The 22020-nt window shown below is 45.7% G+C and overlaps 1 protein-coding gene across 2 annotated transcripts in view; it reads right to left on the bottom strand.

Annotated features, from left to right (window-relative positions):
- ABCC4 (ATP binding cassette subfamily C member 4 (PEL blood group)) overlaps positions 1–22020 on the bottom strand; it is a 410039-nt gene that overhangs the window by 293863 nt on the left and 94156 nt on the right. For both annotated transcript variants that reach the window (XM_075336755.1, XM_075336756.1), the window contains one exon: positions 5334–5497. In XM_075336755.1, coding sequence (XP_075192870.1) covers positions 5334–5497 — 164 coding nt within the window. The remainder of the gene's footprint in view (positions 1–5333; positions 5498–22020) is intronic.

Below are 22020 nucleotides of genomic sequence, written 5' to 3'. Positions count from 1 at the left end.
CAGCAGCTGCCTGACACTGGCCACTAAAGTGAAGTTTACCATCCACCCATACACCCAAGTCTTTTTCTGTGTCTGTTTTACCCAGTATTCTACAATTAAGTACATAATCATAAATGTTATTTCCTCTACCCAAGTGCATGACCTTACATTTATCTACATTAAACTTCAATTGCCACTTCTCAGCCCAATCCTCCAATTTACATAAATCTCCCTGTAATATAAAATTATCCTCCTCTGTATTGATTACCCTGCAGAGTTTAGTATCATCTGCAAATATTGAAATTCTACTCCGCATGCCCCCAACAAGGTCATTTATAAATATGTTGAAAAGAAGCGGGCCCAATACTGACCCCTGTGGTACCCCACTATGAACTGAGACCCAGTCCGAGTACGTACCATTAATAACCACCCTTTGTTTCCTATCACTGAGCCAGTTTTTAACCCAGTTACACATATTTTCCCCTATCCCCATTATTCTCATTTTATGTACCAACCTTTTGTGTGGCACCGTATCAAAAGCTTTTCAAAAGTCTATATACACAACATCCACTGCATTTCCCTGGTCCAGGCTTGAACTTACCTCTTCATAGAAGCTGATCAAATTAGTTTGACAGGATCGATCCCTCATAAACCCATGTTGATACTCTGTCATAAGGTTATTTTTCTTGAGATACTCCAGTATAGCATCTCTCAAGAAAACCTCAAGGATTTTACCAACCGTAGAGGTTAAACTTACCGGCCTATAATTTCCCGGCTCAGTTTTTGTCCCCTTTTTGAATATTGGCACCACATTTGCTATGCGCCAGTCCTGCGGTACCGACCCTGTTATTAAGGAATCTGAGAAGATTAAAAATAATGGTCTATCTATCACAGAACTCAATTCCTGTAGTACTCTGGGGTGTATACCATCCGGGCCCGGAGATTTGTCAACCTTAGTGATTTCGAGGCGGCGGCGTACTTCCTGCTGGGTTAAGCAGGTAATATTCAAGGGTGAATTTATGGTATCACTGGTCATGTCATCTGCCATGGCATTTTCTTGTATAAAAACCGTAGAAAAAAAGTAATTCAGCAGGTTGGCTTTACCCTCATCCCCTTCCACCATTTCACCAAGACTATTTTTAAGGGGGCCAACACTATCGCTTTTCAGTTTTTTACTGTTTATGTAGTTAAAGAATATTTTAGGATTATTTTTACTTTCTCTTGCAATGAGTCTCTCTGTCTCAAACTTAGCTAACTTAATTTGCTTTTTACATATTTTATTTAATTTTCTATAATTATATAATGCCTCATCACTACCTACCCTCTTTAATTCTTTTAAGGCTTTCTGTTTTTCTTTTATTGCTTCCCTTACAGCTCTATTTAGCCATAGGGGTTTCCTCCTATTTCTAGCATGTTTGTTCCCATAGGGTATATTTTCTGCACAAGCCCTATTCAGGATGCTCATAAAAGTCTCCCATTTGCTTTGTGTACTTTTATTACTTAGTACATCATCCCAGTTTATTGCACTAAGATCATTTCTCAACCGTTTAAAATTTGCTTTCCTGAAGTTTAGTGTCCTTGTAGCCCCTCTACTATACATCTTACTAAAGAATACATGAAAACTTATTATTTTGTGATCACTATTCCCCAAGTAACCCCCAACTTGTATATTTGATATGCGGTCTGGCCTATTGGTTAGTACAAGGTCTAGTAGTGCTCCCCCTCTTGTGGGGTCCTGTGCCATTTGTGAAAGGTAATTATCTTTCATTGTTATCAAAAATCTATTTCCTTTTCTGGAACTGCAAGTTTCTGTTCCCCAATTTATATCAGGATAGTTAAAGTCCCCCATAATAATTACCTCTCCGAGACTCGCTGCTTTATCAATTTGCTTTATGAGGAGATTCTCTACCTCTTCCATAATATTCGGCGTCTTATAACACACCCCTATCAGTATTTTATTATTCATTCCCCCCCCCCCTTATCTCCACCCATAGGGACTCTACATTCTCAGTGCCCTCACATATGTTGTCACGCAGGATGGGTTTTAAGGATGATTTTACATATAGACACACACCTCCCCCTCGCTTATTTGTACGGTCATTCCTGAATAGGCTATAACCCTGTAAATTAACAGCCCAGTCATAGCTCTCATCCAGCCATGTCTCTGATATCCCCACTATATCATAATTTTCTTCCAACAATATTAATTCTAATTCCTCCACCTTATTTGTGAGGCTTCGGGCATTAGTGTACATGCACGTTACGTATGACTCTGTACCTGTATTCCTGCTTACTGTATTAACTGTCCTAACCCTTCCCCCCGTACCACCCCCAATTTCATTACTTGTGCCCTGGTCACTATCTGCACTACATTCCCCTTCTATAAAGTGAATACCCTCGCCCCCCATTCCTAGTTTAAACACTCCTCCAACCTTCTAGCCATTTTCTGCCCCAGCAGAGCTGCACCCTCCCCATTAAGATGCAGCCCATCCCTAGCATAGAATCTGTAGCCAACTGAAAAGTCGGCCCAATTCTCCAGGAACCCAAAACCCTCTTTCTTACACCAATTCCTGAGCCACCTGTTAACCTCCCTGATCTCTCTTTGCCTCTCTGGTGTGGCTCGTGGCACAGGTAGTATTTCCGAAAATACCACCTTTGAGGTCCATGCTTTAAGCTTACAACCTAATTCCCTGAAATCATCTTTAAGGACCTTCCACCTACCTCTAACTTTGTCATTTGTGCCAATGTGTACAATGACCGCTGGGTCCTCCCCAGCTCCTCCCAGTAATCTGTCAACCCGATCAGCGATGTGCCGAACTCGAGCGCCAGGAAGACAACACACTGTTCGGCGATCCCTGTCTTTGTGACAGATTGCCCTATCTGTCCCCCTAATAATTGAGTCCCCCACTACAAGTACCTGTCTTGCCTGCCCTGCACTCCTATTCCCCCCCTTACTGGAGCAGACACTCCTCTGGCATTCAGAGGTCATGCCTTGCTGCAGCAATGCTACCCCTGTAATGACATCCCCCTCATCTGCCAAGTTTGCAAACCTATTGGGGTGTGTCAGTTCAGGACTAGCCTTCCTAGCACTTTTCCCTTTACCCCCCTTTCTAACTGTCACCCAGCTACCTACCTCACCGTCCTGCCGCTCCCTACTATGATCCTCCCCCACATCTGACCCAGAAATCATCCAGCCCTTTTTTTAAAAGCTGTTATAGTGTCTGCCATTACTACCTCTTGTGGTAGGCAATCCACAGTCTGACTGCTCTAACTGTAAAGAACCCTTTCCTATTTAGCTGTCGGAATCGCTTTTCTTCCACTCGCAGTGAGTGCCCCCTGGTCCTTAGTATTGTCTTTGGAAGGAGCAAAGGCCGCTTTACACACTGCGATATCGATCCCGATATCGCTAGCGTTGGTACCCGCCCCCATCTGTTGTGCGACACGGGCAAATCGCTGCCCGTGCCGCACAACATCGCCAAGACCTGTCACACATACTTACCTGCCCGGCGACGTCGCTGTGACCGGCGAACCGCCTCCTTTCTAAGGGGGCGATTCGTTCAGCGTCACAGCGACGTCACTGCTGCGTCACTGAACCGCCACCCAATAGAAGCGGAGGCGCAGAGATGAGCGGGATGTAACATCCCGCCCACCTCCTTCTTTCCACATAGCGGCCAGGAGGCAGGTAAGGAGAGGTTCCTCGTTCCTGCGGTGTCACACGGAGTGATGTGTGCTGCCGCAGGAACGAGGAACAACCTCGTTACTGCTGCAGTAACGATTTTTGAGAATGGACCCCCATGTCACCGATGAGCGATTTTGCACGTTTTTGCAACGATGCAAAATCGCTCATAGGTGTCACACGCAACGGCATCGCTAATGTGGCCGGATGTGCGTCACCAATTCCGTGACCCCAACGAGTTTGCATTAGCGATGTCGTAGCGTGTAAAGCCCCCTTAAGTCATGTGCCAGTCCTTTGTATTGACCACACATGTATTTATACATATAAATGAGATCTGAGACGTCTTTTTTCTAAGCTAAACATATCTAACTTTTTCAACCTGTCATCATATGGGAGGCCTTCCATTCCTTGTAGTAGTCTAGTCGCCCACCTTAGAACTGACTCTAACTTCTGAATGTCCTTTTTAAAATTTGGAGCCCAAAACTGGATCCCATATTCCAGATGTGGCCTTACAAGTGATTTATAGAGGGGTAACAATATGTTGGGATCACGGGATCTAATTTTTTTTTTTTTATACACCCTATACAATCGGCCAATCTAGAATACGATAACAGTTTGGAAGAAGATTGCATCTTTCTGTGCCTTGTACATCCAACGCTGATCGGAGATCAATACAGTAAAGGGTGCTTTACACGCTGCGACATCGCTAGCAATTGCTAGCGATGTCGCGAGCGATAGCACCCTCCCCCGTCATTGGTTAGATATGTGGTGATTGCTGCCGTAGCGAACATTATCGTTACGGCAGCGTCACATGCACATACCTGTTCTGCGACATTGCTGTTGATATCGAACAATCCCTCCTTCAAGGGGGAGGTGCGTTCGGCGTCACTAAACGGCCGACCAATAGAAGAGGAGGGGCAGAGATGAGCGGCCGGAACATGCTGCCCACCTCCTTCCTTCCTCATTGCCGGTGGACGCAGGTAAGGAGACGTTCGTCGGTCCTGCGGTGTCACACACAGCGATGTGTGCTGCCGCAGGAACGACAAACAACATCGCTACTGACCAGACAACGATCTTTGGTAAATGAACGACGTGTCACAGACCAATGATTTTTGCCTCTTTTGCGATCATTTAAGGTTGCTCATAGGTGTTACATGCTGCGATGTCGCTAACGATGCCGGATGTGCGTCACAAACATCATGACCCAGATGATATATCGTTAGCGATGTCGCAGCGTGTAAATGGCCCTTTAGTGTTAGACTGGTTCAATTTTTCTTCATCATCTTTCTGAAGAAATCAATATATTACAGGTATCCCAAAAAATAACAAAAACATCAACTGATCCCGCAAAAGACGAGCCCTATTACTGCTCAGCGGAAAATAATACGACTTGCAATATCAAAAAGGTTCCGGCATTCAGTGGAGACCTTGCACTTTGGAAATAAGTTGGATTTCAGAATCCCAAATGTGATGTCGGCATCGGTGTCCATCACATCTGTAACAGTCATTGGGACTGGTTTTCCCCTTTTGTAACACAGGACATTCTGTTCTATAGAAAGTGACTTTCCAATATAAAGAGCTACAGTATATACAGTATATACAGTCTGACAAAAAGTATTATTATGTAAGATTAAAACAAACAAAAGGAATTCTTTTTTTGTATGTATTATTGGGTCACCTCAATGATGTGAAGAATTTTCCAAGAACAGTTTGCAAAGGCATAAGTATGATGAGTACGGCCATTCCTGCCATACACGATGGACCAATCTCAATCCAAAGGAGCACCGTTACTGCTATAGCCTGCAAGGGTCCAGCCCATAAAAAGTGCAAAAAGATTGTTACCTGTAGGGAAAAAACATGTATACAATAACTTCTTCACACATAGGGTTAATGTGACAGCTTTCTGAGCCAAAGCCATCAGTAGATCCAGTAAGAAAGGAGAAGGGGAAAGGAAAGACTGAGATTTCTCCTCTCTTTTGTATCCACGGCTTAAAACACTGCATCAAAAACATTCCTCAAACACTGCATGAAGCTTCTTAGCAGACATAACTAAAGCTACATTTATTGTCCATTGTTCTAAAAACAAAAACAAAGCAGAAAAATCTTTGGCTGAATAGATGCAAGAGGAAAATCAGAATGATAGAAGACAGATGCCGTACTTAGGGAAACTAATTTTGGCTAAAATAACTTAGATCTACTGACAGGAAGACTTGTCTGAATGTTTCTCCCTTCGTTTATCGGCCCCTTCAGGTATATTTCACCACTTGTCGCAAGTATCTTTACACCATTCACAAGTCCTTTATTTATTAGGATACTCTTTATCACTGATCCTGCCTGCCTCACATCTATACTATTGTTACATACTCTCAGGCTATTTTCATACGTCCAGATTGTTATTTCCACTTTTGGATCCATTTAAGGCTAAAAATAAACAGAAAATGATCCAGTAGAGCAGGGGTGGGGAACCTTTTTTCTGCCGGGGGCCATTTGGAAATTTCTACCACACTTCGGGGGCAACAAAAATTATCAACTTGAAAATTACCCTAATATATTTGGTCAAACAATTAACTCAATGTGGCGGCTGGAGCTTCTACTCTTTGGTGCGGCTGTGATGTTAAGTGATATTGATCTTGTTGCTTCTCACAACTACTTTTCCAAGTTTCAGTTGGCTGTGACTGCTGTATATACATCACAGGAGGGGATGGGGGCATATACATCTTAGGGGAGGTTTGGGAGGAATATAGATCACTGGAGAGGCTGGGGGACATAGACACGACTAGGGTGAATGGGGGCGTAGACATCAAAGGAGATGTTGAAGGCAAATACATCACTGGGGAGGGCTGGGAGGAATATACATCATTAGCAAAGTTGCGGGGCATAGCCGTGGCTGTTTGCATAGACATCACTGGGGGGTACATACATCACTGGTGGTATATACATCATTGTTGGGGAGCACAGACATAGCTGGGGCGGGCAAAAACATTGCAGGGGAGAGCTGGGAGGAATATACATCACTAGGGAAGAAGCGGGGCATAGACATCACGAGGTACACACATCACTGGGGTGCACAGACATAGCTGGGGACACAAACATTGCTGGGGGCATAGACATAGCTGGGGGACCACAGACAGACCTGGAGGAGGATGGAGGCAGACAAACAGACAGCCCTGGGGGAGGGTGGAGGCAAACAGACCTGGAGGATGCTGGAGGCAGACAGGCAGACCTGTGGGTGGCTGGAGGCAGAAAGACACACCTGGGGGAGGCTGCGGGCACAGAGAGCGCTGCTGAAGCCGGGCACAGAGAGCGCTGCTGAAGCCGGGGACAGAGAGCGCTGCTGAAGCCGGGGACAGAGAGCGCTGCTGAAGCAGGGGACAGAGAGCGCTGCAGAAGCCGGGGACAGAGAGCGCTGCAGAAGCCGGGGACAGAGAGCGCTGCAGAAGCCGGGGACAGAGAGCGCTGCAGAAGCCGGGGACAGAGAGCGCTGCTGTTGCCGCTGGGAACCACTGCGGGCACAGTAGGACCTGGGAGATGATGGGGCAATTGATCTTCTTCAGCTGGACTGGAGCGCACCTTACGTCTACCCCGCCTACAAAGTACATTTTCATGGTAGCCAGTGCCAGCGTGGGGACGTAGTCCTTCTGTATAGGAATTGCAGCGTTCAGCATTGAACTCGCTGTGTGGGGTTTTAAGGGGCCAGCAGTCAGCAAGATGCGGCTGCTGCCCCAGCACTGTGGTCCCTGGGAATCTGCCTGGGGGCCGCAGAAAAAGTCATTGCGGGCCGCATACGGCCCACGGGTCGGAGGTTTCCCACCCCTGCAGTAGAGAATCAATTCATGTAAATTGAGGACATAAATGTCCTAAAATGTAGTATATTTAACAACAATCCAGCTACAATCCGTTTTTCACCAAATAGTTGTGCAACTATTTTTGTACAGCCAAAAAACTACCGTTTTCCATAAAATAAGACCTACCCCAAAAATAAGCTTTAGTATTATTTTACAGGATTTTTGGAGAAGCTTGAAATATGAGCCCTACTCCAAACATAAGCCCTAGCTACATTCAGGGCTGGCATTAGGAGACTTCAAACTACACAATTTATCAGGGTCTTTCTTATAGACCCCAGCAGTTGTATTCCAAGGTTGTTTTTTTAAAGGACCTTTGATGACTTCACAGTCATGTGACATGATTAGAGTTGAGCGCGGTTCGCGGTTCGTGGTTCTCCAGTTCTAGGCTCGAGTGATTTTTGGGCTGTTCGAGATCGAACTAGAACTCGAGCTTTTTTCTAAAAGCTCGGTAGTTCTAGAAACGTTCGAGAACGGTTCTAGCAGCAAAAAGCAGGGCTTTTTACAGCTACAGTGTGCAGGAGCCATCGCTGGCAGCCTGCCACAAGCTGGTAACCAAGATAAACATCGGGTATCCAAGCAAAGCGCTTTGGTTAGTAACCCGATGTTTATCCTAGTTACGTGCAGGAAGCCGACACTTCCCCGCTCAGCTCGCTCCACCCCCTCCTGCCCGCGGCATGTATACACACACACACACACCCACACACACACACACACACACACACCCCCCCCCCCGCTCGGCTTACCTGCGGTCGGTCCGTCCTTGGCACTGGAAACTGTGGCTGCCGGCCCTTTAAGGGTGTGTTCTCCTTCATTGAGCATCATCTGTGGGCGGAGCTACCGCCCGGCGTCCTGCTCGGTCGCACAGATGAAGGAGTCACAGAGCCAGACAGCGACCCCCAGCACATCGCTTCCCTCCGGCGCTGTGTGGGCCCCATCTGCACCGTGACCTGATCAGTATGTGGGACATCACTCCCTCCCCGCCCCTCCCTGTCCCCCCGTGCGTGTGTGGGCCCCGCAGAGCCGTGTGTGTGACCCCCGGAGCCGCGTGTGTGGGCCCCGCAGTGCAAGGTGTGTGTTTGTATGTATGTATATATGCAGCAGAGCAGTATGCGTGTCTATATGTATGTATATATGCAGCAGAGCAGTATGCGTGTCTATATGTATGTATATATGCAGCAGAGCAGTATGCGTGTCTATATGTATGTATATATGCAGCAGAGCAGTATGCGTGTCTATATGTATGTATATATGCAGCAGAGCAGTATGCGTGTCTGTATGTATATATGCAGCAGAGCAGTATGCGTGTCTATATGTATGTATATATGCAGCAGAGCAGTATGCGTGTCTATATGTATGTATATATGCAGCAGAGCAGTATGCGTGTCTATATGTATGTATATATGCAGCAGAGCAGTATGCGTGTCTATATGTATGTATATATGCAGCAGAGCAGTATGCGTGTCTGTATGTATGTATATATGCAGCAGAGCAGTATGCGTGTCTATATGTATGTATATATGCAGCAGAGCAGTATGCGTGTCTGTATGTATATATGCAGCAGAGCAGTATGCGTGTCTATATGTATGTATATATGCAGCAGAGCAGTATGCGTGTCTATATGTATGTATATATGCAGCAGAGCAGTATGCGTGTCTATATGTATGTATATATGCAGCAGAGCAGTATGCGTGTCTATATGTATGTATATATGCAGCAGAGCAGTATGCGTGTCTGTATGTATGTATATATGCAGCAGAGCAGTATGCGTGTCTGTATGTATGTATATATGCAGCAGAGCAGTATGCGTGTCTATATGTATGTATATATGCAGCAGAGCAGTATGCGTGTCTATATGTATGTATATATGCAGCAGAGCAGTATGCGTGTCTGTATGTATGTATGTATATATGCAGCAGAGCAGTATGCGTGTCTGTATGTATATATGCAGCAGAGCAGTATGCGTGTCTGTATGTATGTATATATGCAGCAGAGCAGTATGCGTGTCTATATGTATGTATATATGCAGCAGAGCAGTATGCGTGTCTATATGTATGTATATATGCAGCAGAGCAGTATGCGTGTCTGTATGTGTGTATGTATATATGCAGCAGAGCAGTATGCGTGTCTGTATGTGTGTATGTATATATGCAGCAGAGCAGTATGCGTGTCTGTATGTATGTATGTATATATGCAGCAGAGCAGTATGCGTGTCTGTATGTGTGTATGTATATATGCAGCAGAGCAGTATGCGTGTCTGTATGTATGTATGTATATATGCAGCAGAGCAGTATGCGTGTCTATATGTATGTATGTATGCAGCAGAGCAGTATGCGTGTCTGTATGTATGTATATATGCAGCAGAGCAGTATGCGTGTCTATATGTATGTATATATGCAGCAGAGCAGTATGCGTGTCTATATGTATGTATATATGCAGCAGAGCAGTATGCGTGTCTATATGTATGTATATATGCAGCAGAGCAGTATGCGTGTCTGTATGTATGTATATATGCAGCAGAGCAGTATGCGTGTCTATATGTATGTATATATGCAGCAGAGCAGTATGCGTGTCTATATGTATGTATATATGCAGCAGAGCAGTATGCGTGTCTATATGTATGTATATATGCAGCAGAGCAGTATGGGTGTCTATATGTATGTATATATATATGCAGCAGAGCAATATGCGTGTCTGTCTGTATGTATGCATGTATGTATGCAGCAGAGCAGTATACGTGTCTGTATGTATATATGCAGCAGAGCAGTATGCGTGTCTGTATGTATGTATATATATATGCAGCAGAGCAATATGCGTGTATGTATGTATGTATATATGCAGCAGAGCAGTATGCGTGTCTATATGTATGTATATATGCAGCAGAGCAGTATGCGTGTCTGTATGTATGTATGCAGCAGAGCAGTATGCGTGTCTATATGTATGTATATATGCAGCAGAGCAGTATGCGTGTCTATATGTATGTATATATGCAGCAGAGCAGTATGCGTGTCTATATGTATGTATATATGCAGCAGAGCAGTATGCGTGTCTATATGTATGTATATATGCAGCAGAGCAGTATGCGTGTCTGTATGTATGTATATATGCAGCAGAGCAGTATGCGTGTCTATATGTATGTATATATGCAGCAGAGCAGTATGCGTGTCTATATGTATGTATATATGCAGCAGAGCAGTATGCGTGTCTATATGTATGTATATATGCAGCAGAGCAGTATGCGTGTCTATATGTATGTATATATGCAGCAGAGCAGTATGCGTGTCTATATGTATGTATATATGCAGCAGAGCAGTATGCGTGTCTATATGTATGTATATATATATGCAGCAGAGCAGTATGCGTGTCTATATGTATGTATATATGCAGCAGAGCAGTATGCGTGTCTGTATGCATGTATGTATGCAGCAGAGCAGTATACGTGTCTGTATGTATATATGCAGCAGAGCAGTATGCGTGTCTGTATGTATGTATATATATATGCAGCAGAGCAGTATGCGTGTCTATATGTATGTATATATGCAGCAGAGCAGTATGCGTGTCTATATGTATGTATATATGCAGCAGAGCAGTATGCGTGTCTATATGTATGTATATATGCAGCAGAGCAGTATGCGTGTCTGTATGTATGTATATATGCAGCAGAGCAGTATGCGTGTCTGTATGTATGTATATATGCAGCAGAGCAGTATGCGTGTCTATATGTATGTATATATGCAGCAGAGCAGTATGCGTGTCTATATGTATGTATATATGCAGCAGAGCAGTATGCGTGTCTATATGTATGTATATATGCAGCAGAGCAGTATGCGTGTCTATATGTATGTATATATGCAGCAGAGCAGTATGCGTGTCTATATGTATGTATATATGCAGCAGAGCAGTATGCGTGTCTATATGTATGTATATATGCAGCAGAGCAGTATGCGTGTCTGTATGTATGTATATATGCAGCAGAGCAGTATGCGTGTCTATATGTATGTATATATGCAGCAGAGCAGTATGCGTGTCTATATGTATGTATATATGCAGCAGAGCAGTATGCGTGTCTATATGTATGTATATATGCAGCAGAGCAGTATGCGTGTCAATATGTATGTATATATATATGCAGCAGAGCAATATGCGTGTCTGTCTGTATGTATGCATGTATGTATGCAGCAGAGCAGTATACGTGTCTGTATGTATATATGCAGCAGAGCAGTATGCGTGTCTGTATGTATGTATATATATATGCAGCAGAGCAATATGCGTGTATGTATGTATGTATATATGCAGCAGAGCAGTATGCGTGTCTATATGTATGTATATATGCAGCAGAGCAGTATGCGTGTCTGTATGTATGTATGCAGCAGAGCAGTATGCGTGTCTGTATGTATGTATATATGCAGCAGAGCAGTATGCGTGTCTATATGTATGTATATATGCAGCAGAGCAGTATGCGTGTCTATATGTATGTATATATGCAGCAGAGCAGTATGCGTGTCTATATGTATGTATATATGCAGCAGAGCAGTATGCGTGTCTATATGTATGTATATATGCAGCAGAGCAGTATGCGTGTCTGTATGTATGTATATATGCAGCAGAGCAGTATGCGTGTCTATATGTATGTATATATGCAGCAGAGCAGTATGCGTGTCTATATGTATGTATATATGCAGCAGAGCAGTATGCGTGTCTATATGTATGTATATATGCAGCAGAGCAGTATGCGTGTCTATATGTATGTATATATGCAGCAGAGCAGTATGCGTGTCTATATGTATGTATATATGCAGCAGAGCAGTATGCGTGTCTATATGTATGTATATATATATGCAGCAGAGCAGTATGCGTGTCTATATGTATGTATATATGCAGCAGAGCAGTATGCGTGTCTGTATGCATGTATGTATGCAGCAGAGCAGTATACGTGTCTGTATGTATATAAGCAGCAGAGCAGTATGCGTGTCTGTATGTATGTATATATATATGCAGCAGAGCAATATGCGTGTATGTATGTATGTATATATGCAGCAGAGCAGTATGCGTGTCTATATGTATGTATATATGCAGCAGAGCAGTATGCGTGTCTGTATGTATATATGCAGCAGAGCAGTATGCGTGTCTATATGTATGTATATATGCAGCAGAGCAGTATGCGTGTCTATATGTATGTATATATGCAGCAGAGCAGTATGCGTGTCTATATGTATGTATATATGCAGCAGAGCAGTATGCGTGTCTATATGTATGTATATATGCAGCAGAGCAGTATGCGTGTCTGTATGTATGTATATATGCAGCAGAGCAGTATGCGTGTCTGTATGTATGTATATATGCAGCAGAGCAGTATGCGTGTCTATATGTATGTATATATGCAGCAGAGCAGTATGCGTGTCTATATGTATGTATATATGCAGCAGAGCAGTATGCGTGTCTGTATGTATGTATGTATATATGCAGCAGAGCAGTATGCGTGTCTGTATGTATGTATATATGCAGCAGAGCAGTATGCGTGTCTGTATGTATGTATATATGCAGCAGAGCAGTATGCGTGTCTATATGTATGTATATATGCAGCAGAGCAGTATGCGTGTCTATATGTATGTATATATGCAGCAGAGCAGTATGCGTGTCTGTATGTGTGTATGTATATATGCAGCAGAGCAGTATGCGTGTCTGTATGTGTGTATGTATATATGCAGCAGAGCAGTATGCGTGTCTGTATGTATGTATGTATATATGCAGCAGAGCAGTATGCGTGTCTGTATGTGTGTATGTATATATGCAGCAGAGCAGTATGCGTGTCTGTATGTATGTATGTATATATGCAGCAGAGCAGTATGCGTGTCTATATGTATGTATGTATGCAGCAGAGCAGTATGCGTGTCTGTATGTATGTATATATGCAGCAGAGCAGTATGCGTGTCTATATGTATGTATATATGCAGCAGAGCAGTATGCGTGTCTATATGTATGTATATATGCAGCAGAGCAGTATGCGTGTCTATATGTATGTATATATGCAGCAGAGCAGTATGCGTGTCTGTATGTATGTATATATGCAGCAGAGCAGTATGCGTGTCTATATGTATGTATATATGCAGCAGAGCAGTATGCGTGTCTATATGTATGTATATATGCAGCAGAGCAGTATGCGTGTCTATATGTATGTATATATGCAGCAGAGCAGTATGCGTGTCTATATGTATGTATATATATATGCAGCAGAGCAATATGCGTGTCTGTCTGTATGTATGCATGTATGTATGCAGCAGAGCAGTATACGTGTCTGTATGTATATATGCAGCAGAGCAGTATGCGTGTCTGTATGTATGTATATATATATGCAGCAGAGCAATATGCGTGTATGTATGTATGTATATATGCAGCAGAGCAGTATGCGTGTCTATATGTATGTATATATGCAGCAGAGCAGTATGCGTGTCTGTATGTATGTATGCAGCAGAGCAGTATGCGTGTCTATATGTATGTATATATGCAGCAGAGCAGTATGCGTGTCTATATGTATGTATATATGCAGCAGAGCAGTATGCGTGTCTATATGTATGTATATATGCAGCAGAGCAGTATGCGTGTCTATATGTATGTATATATGCAGCAGAGCAGTATGCGTGTCTGTATGTATGTATATATGCAGCAGAGCAGTATGCGTGTCTATATGTATGTATATATGCAGCAGAGCAGTATGCGTGTCTATATGTATGTATATATGCAGCAGAGCAGTATGCGTGTCTATATGTATGTATATATGCAGCAGAGCAGTATGCGTGTCTATATGTATGTATATATGCAGCAGAGCAGTATGCGTGTCTATATGTATGTATATATGCAGCAGAGCAGTATGCGTGTCTATATGTATGTATATATATATGCAGCAGAGCAGTATGCGTGTCTATATGTATGTATATATGCAGCAGAGCAGTATGCGTGTCTGTATGCATGTATGTATGCAGCAGAGCAGTATACGTGTCTGTATGTATATATGCAGCAGAGCAGTATGCGTGTCTGTATGTATGTATATATATATGCAGCAGAGCAGTATGCGTGTCTATATGTATGTATATATGCAGCAGAGCAGTATGCGTGTCTATATGTATGTATATATGCAGCAGAGCAGTATGCGTGTCTATATGTATGTATATATGCAGCAGAGCAGTATGCGTGTCTGTATGTATGTATATATGCAGCAGAGCAGTATGCGTGTCTGTATGTATGTATATATGCAGCAGAGCAGTATGCGTGTCTATATGTATGTATATATGCAGCAGAGCAGTATGCGTGTCTATATGTATGTATATATGCAGCAGAGCAGTATGCGTGTCTATATGTATGTATATATGCAGCAGAGCAGTATGCGTGTCTATATGTATGTATATATGCAGCAGAGCAGTATGCGTGTCTATATGTATGTATATATGCAGCAGAGCAGTATGCGTGTCTATATGTATGTATATATGCAGCAGAGCAGTATGCGTGTCTGTATGTATGTATATATGCAGCAGAGCAGTATGCGTGTCTATATGTATGTATATATGCAGCAGAGCAGTATGCGTGTCTATATGTATGTATATATGCAGCAGAGCAGTATGCGTGTCTATATGTATGTATATATGCAGCAGAGCAGTATGCGTGTCTATATGTATGTATATTGTGACAACACGCTCCGGGATCGCCTTTGCTGGGTTCAAAGGGCACGTATTCACCTCAGGCAGACAGCCGAATTCAAGGTGTAACTGACGCTTGGTCAGGTTTATTGCAGTGAAGCATAAACAAAAAGAAAAAAAACACCAACAAAATAAATCCTTGCCTGTCCGGCACTAACTATACACGGTGTTATCCTAACTACCAACTGGAGGGCTTCTCCCTTCCAGCTAAACCATACAAACATCAGGCACTGCTCCTCACAAGTGTCTCCTACACAAACAGGCTTACTGTGTTCCCAGATGGAGACCCTCCCCCAACTTCCCAGATTCCTTTTACCTCCGTCCTTCACCTCCCATTAATCCATTAGTAGCCAGGTGATCCTGGCCAGGCTAAGTCACATAGGACCGATACCGGGGTGAGATATACCTGCCCTCATCCACTAATCCTATATGAGTCTCACATATCCCCCCCCTCTGCTCAGACCACTGCAGCTGAGCAACAGCACCCACAAAACAGTGCACACGAGACAGGGCATCAGCATTCCCCATCCGCACCCCCGGGCGGTGCTCCACTGTAAAACGGTAGGCCTGAAGTGCAAGGAACCACCGGGTCACTCGGCCATTCCGTTCCCTATTCAAGTGCATCCACTTGAGAGGGGCATGGTCAGTGATCAGCCGGAACTTCCTTCCAATCAAGTAATACTTAAGGGACTCTAGAGCCCACTTAATGGCTAAGCATTCTTTTTCCACTATGGCATAGTTGCGTTCATGCTTATTAAGTTTCCGACTAAGATAAAGGACCGGATGTTCCTCTCCGTCCTTCAGTTGTGACAATACAGCCCCTATACCGGCATCAGAAGCGTCCGTTTGGACCACGAACTCGCTGCGGAAGTCAGGAGTCATTAGCACAGGTTGAGAGCAAAGAGCTAGTTTTAAGTTATGGAAGGCTTCTTCGGCTGCCGTGGTCCATTTGATCATGACAGAGTCTTTCCCTTTGGTAAGGTCCGTCAGGGGAACAGCGGTAGCCGCAAAATTGGGAATGAACCGTCGGTAGTAGCCGGCTATTCCCAAAAACGCTCTCACCTGCTTCTTGTTGACTGGTTGCGGCCATTTCTGAATGGCTTGTATCTTGTCAATCTGGGGTTTAACAATTCCCCTCCCAATTACGTATCCCAAATACCGGGCTTCTTCCAGCCCGATATGACATTTCTTGGGGTTTGCAGTTAGACCCGCCTCCCGCAGGTCCTCAATCACAGCCTCTAGTTTCTGGAGGTGCGTCTCCCAGTCCAGGCTGTAAATGACTATGTCATCCAAATACGCAGAAGCATACTGCCTATGGGGCCTCAGGACTCGGTCCATCAACCTTTGAAAGGTTGCCGGTGCCCCGTGTAGTCCAAACGGCATATACACATACTGGTATAAACCTTCCGGTGTAGAAAACGCGGTTTTCTCTTTAGCGGCCTCTGTTAGCGGGATCTGCCAATAGCCCTTCGTTAAGTCTAGGGTCGTGATATACCGGGCTTTTCCAAGCCGATCTATTAATTCATCGACCCGTGGCATAGGGTATGCATCAAATTTGGAGACCGCATTTAATCTCCTGAAGTCATTGCAGAATCTAATGGAGCCGTCTGGTTTCGGTATTAACACAATCGGACTCGACCAGGCGCTATGCGATTCCTCGATTACACCTAACTCCAACATGGTCTTCACTTCTCGGGAGACAGCTTCCCGCCGAGCCTCCGGTATTCGGTAGGGCTTTACCTGAACTGTTACCCCAGGCTCTGTTATGATGTCATGTTTAATGAGAGTGGTCTGCCCGGGCTTTTCCGAGAAAAACTCGTGATTGTTGATTACAAACTGCTTGACGTCGGTCTTTTGCCGCTCCGACAGAGTCTCCGCCGTCCCGACATCCGGTATGGTCTGCTTGCCGACCGGAAGGGCCAGACCTGCTGACAGAGCTGGACGGTCCTTCCAGGGTTTTATCAGATTCACGTGATAAATCTGTTCAGGCTTCCTTTTACCAGCCTGGTACACTTTGTAGTTTACCTCACCCACCCGTTCCTTAATTTCAAAGGGGCCTTGCCACTTTGCCAGAAATTTGCTTTCTGCCGTGGGGACCAGGATCAACACCCTATCTCCGGGTGCAAAAGTACGGATCTTGGCCCCCCTATCATAAATCCTTTTCTGTGCTCCTTGAGCCTGTATCATATGCTCTTTAACGATGGGCATCACCGCCGCAATACGGTCCTGCATTTGGGTTACATGGTCTATTACGCTTTTGAACGGGGTGACCTGTCCCTCCCAGGTTTCTTTAGCGACATCTAACAGTCCACGGGGACGTCGGGCGTACAGAAGCTCGAAAGGAGAGAACCCGGTGGAAGACTGGGGCACCTCCCGGATGGCAAAAAGCAAATACGGGAGTAAGTAGTCCCAGTTCTTCCCGTCCTTGTCTATCGCCTTACGGAGCATCTGTTTCAAAGTTTTGTTAAACCGTTCGACCAGTCCGTCCGTTTGAGGGTGATACACGGAGGTGCGTAACTGTGCTATTTGTAACAGCCTGCAGAGTTCTCTCATTACTTTGGACATAAAGGGGGTTCCTTGGTCTGTGAGTATTTGTTTTGGGACACCAACCCGACTAAACACATGGACCAGCTCCTTGGCAATGGTCTTGGTGGCCGTGTTACGCAAAGGGATGGCCTCGGGGTAACGAGTGGCATAATCCAAGATGACAAGGATGTGCTGGTGTCCTCGTGCAGACTTGGGGAGGGGTCCAACTAAATCCATCCCAATTCTCTCAAATGGGATCTCGATGATAGGCAGAGGTACTAAGGGGCTACAGAAACGGGGCCTAGGCGCAGACATTTGGCAGTCGGGACAAGACTCGCAATAGGTGCGAATATCGTGATGCATGCCGGGCCAAACAAAACAGTGTAATATCCTTTCGGTAGTTTTCTGGACCCCCAGGTGTCCCCCCATCATGGGTCCGTGTGCCAGGTCCAGCACTCTCCGCCTGTAGGCTCTCGGCACAACCAATCGTTGTACTGTGTCATCCCCCTTCTTCTCTATCTGATAGAGAAAGTCATTCTCCAGGGCCATGTAGGGGTAAGCCAGCCTAGTACCTGCATCCACCTGCACCCCGTTTATCATTTTAACATTTTTTATAGCCTGAGTAAGGGTAGGATCTCTCATTTGCTCACTTTGGAAGTCATCTTTCTGGACTTCCAAATTCAGCCAAGAGGAAGGGGGACAGCCACCCGTGTCCGCCTCTGCCCCGGGTTCATCGGAATCACCCGCCAGAACTGAAAAGGGGAACTGGGGGTTGTTTTCAGCGGATTCCTCCTCTGAACCCTCTTGTGGGGCATCCTCTAGTGGCTCCGGGCTCACACAAGGTGTGGGAGAAGGATCATCCGTGCGGCTACCCTGGGGTACTAATTGGTTCTCCCACAACTGCCAGAAGTGGGGAAAATCCCTGCCCAAAATGATATCATGCAATAGTGCTGGTACTAGTCCCACCTTATGATGCACAGACCCATAGGGCGTAGTAATGCAGGAGACCGTTGTGAGGTACGAGCAGGTGTCTCCATGCACACATGTCACAGAAAATTTATCTGACGGTCCCATCGGGACTGTTACCAGACCGGCCTTTACCAGAGTCACCACACTCCCCGAGTCCAACAGCGCAACAACAGTATTGCCATCAATGGACACTTCACACAGGTGTTTTTTCATATCGCCTTGACATGCAGCAACACACACTACCCGTGCAACCATAGCCCTGCGTTTTTCAAAGTCCGTGACATCACACTGCATCGGTTCTGCAGTTACTGGACAGTTTGCAGCAATGTGGCCCAACTCCTGGCAGCGGAAACACCTCACGGGCCCCTTGCTGAGACCATAGTTTGGCACCTTAGCCCTCACAGGGCCAGCAGTCCTGTTTTCCTCCTCCACTGCCTTAGGATATTTTCCTCCTCCCCATGACCCTGGAACAGTCTTACCAGATCCTCGTCGAGAAGGGGAAGAGCGAGGATGTGTAGCATCGTCCATAAGTCCTTCTGCCAAGGAATAACGCTCCACTAGATCCACTAGCTGATCCGCTGTCGTGGGGTTTCCATGGCTTACCCACCTCTTCAGAGATGGCGGTAGAGCTCTTAGGTATTTATCCAGAACGATTCTTTGTACCATCTCTGGCGCCGTCAAAACCTCGGGCTGTAGCCATTTCTTCGTCAAGTGAATGAGGTCAAACATCTGTGACCGCGGTGGTTTATCGGGCTGATAAGTCCATTGATGAACTCTCTGTGCTCGCACGGCCGTCGTCACTCCCAGCCGGGCAAGGATCTCGGCTTTTAGTTTATCAAAGTCATGCGCTGCTTCAGGCTCAAGATCAAAGTAGGCTTTTTGGGCCTCACCTGCCAGAAACGGTGCAAGCAAGTCGGCCCATCGCTCCTTTGGCCACTTTTCCCGCTCCGCCGTCCGTTCAAACGTGGTCAGGTAAGCTTCCACATCGTCCTCTGTGGTTAATTTCTGCCAGCACCGACTCACATGAATCACCCTCTGGTCAGCCTCCGCATTATTCTCCGGTACGGTCGCCAGACGCTGCGCCACCTGCTGCAAAAGTTGGCGGTCTTTAACCGTCGATTCCACCAGTTCCTTCAACTGTGCCGACATCAAGCGATTAGCCTCCTGCTGCACAGCTGCGGATTGTACCAGCGCTTTCACCACGTCATCCATTATGATGCGCTGTAACGTGCTGCCCGCATTCTCCACCACAATGTGATAACACGCTCCGGGATCGCCTTTGCTGGGTTCAAAGGGCACGTATTCACCTCAGGCAGACAGCCGAATTCAAGGTGTAACTGACGCTTGGTCAGGTTTATTGCAGTGAAACATAAACAAAAAGAAAAAAAAACACCAACAAAATAAATCCTTGCCTGTCCGGCACTAACTATACACGGTGTTATCCTAACTACCAACTGGAGGGCTTCTCCCTTCCAGCTAAACCATACAAACATCAGGCACTGCTCCTCACAAGTGTCTCCTACACAGCCAGGCTTACTGTGTTCCCAGATGGAGACCCTCCCCCAACTTCCCAGATTCCTTTTACCTCCGTCCTTCACCTCCCATTAATCCATTAGTAGCCAGGTGATCCTGGCCAGGCTAAGTCACATAGGACCGATACCGGGGTGAGATATACCTGCCCTCATCCACTAATCCCACATGAGTCTCACATATCCCCCCCCTCTGCTCAGACCACCTCGGCTGAGCAACGGCACCCACAAAACAGTGCACACGAGACAGGGCATCAGCATTCCCCATCCGCACCCCCGGGCGGTGCTCCACTGTAAAACGGTAGGCCTGAAGTGCAAGGAACCACCGGGTCACTCGGCCATTCCGTTCCCTATTCAAGTGCATCCATTTGAGAGGGGCATGGTCAGTGATCAGCCGGAACTTCCTTCCAATCAAGTAATATTTAAGGGACTCTAGAGCCCACTTAATGGCTAAGCATTCTTTTTCCACTATGGCATAGTTGCGTTCATGCTTATTAAGTTTCCGACTAAGATAAAGGACCGGATGTTCCTCTCCGTCCTTCAGTTGTGACAATACAGCCCCGATACCGGCATCAGAAGCGTCCGTTTGGACCACAAACTCGCTGCGGAAGTCAGGAGTCATTAGCACAGGTTGAGAGCAAAGAGCTAGTTTTAAGTTATGGAAGGCTTCTTCGGCTGCCGTGGTCCATTTGATCATGACAGAGTCTTTCCCTTTGGTAAGGTCCGTCAGGGGAACAGCGGTAGCCGCAAAATTGGGAATGAACCGTCGGTAGTAGCCGGCTATTCCCAAAAACGCTCTCACCTGCTTCTTGTTGACTGGTTGCGGCCATTTCTGAATGGCTTGTATCTTGTCAATCTGGGGTTTAACAATTCCCCTCCCAATTACGTATCCCAAATACCGGGCTTCTTCCAGCCCGATATGACATTTCTTGGGGTTTGCTGTTAGACCCGCCTCCCGCAGGTCCTCAATCACAGCCTCTAGTTTCTGGAGGTGCGTCTCCCAGTCCAGGCTGTATATGACTATGTCATCCAAATACGCAGAAGCATAGTGCCTATGGGGCCTCAGGACTCGGTCCATCAACCTTTGAAAGGTTGCCGGTGCCCCGTGTAGTCCAAACGGCATATACACATACTGGTATAAACCTTCCGGTGTAGAAAACGCGGTTTTCTCTTTAGCGGCCTCTGTTAGCGGGATCTGCCAATAGCCCTTCGTTAAGTCTAGGGTCGTGATATACCGGGCTTTTCCAAGCCGATCTATTAATTCGTCGACCCGTGGCATAGGGTATGCATCAAATTTGGAGACCGCATTTAATCTCCTGAAGTCATTGCAGAATCTAATGGAGCCGTCTGGTTTCGGTATTAACACAATCGGACTCGACCAGGCGCTATGCGATTCCTCGATTACACCTAACTCTAACATGGTCTTCACTTCTCGGGAGACAGCTTCCCGCCGAGCCTCCGGTATTCGGTAGGGCTTTACCTGAACTGTTACCCCAGGCTCTGTTATGATGTCATGTTTAATGAGAGTGGTCTGCCCGGGCTTTTCCGAGAAAAACTCGTGATTGTTGATTACAAACTGCTTGACGTCGGTCTTTTGCCGCTCCGACAGAGTCTCCGCCGTCCCGACATCCGGTATGGTCTGCTTGCAGACCGGAAGGGCCAGACCTGCTGACAGAGCTGGACGGTCCTTCCAGGGTTTTATCAGATTCACGTGATAAATCTGTTCAGGCTTCCTTTTACCAGCCTGGTACACTTTGTAGTTTACCTCACCCACCCGTTCCTTAATTTCAAAGGGGCCTTGCCACTTT

This window comes from Anomaloglossus baeobatrachus, chromosome 2 (genome assembly GCF_048569485.1).
Source record: "Anomaloglossus baeobatrachus isolate aAnoBae1 chromosome 2, aAnoBae1.hap1, whole genome shotgun sequence".
Taxonomy (NCBI): Eukaryota; Metazoa; Chordata; class Amphibia; order Anura; family Aromobatidae; genus Anomaloglossus; species Anomaloglossus baeobatrachus.
This window is presented reverse-complemented; position numbering and strand designations above follow the sequence as displayed.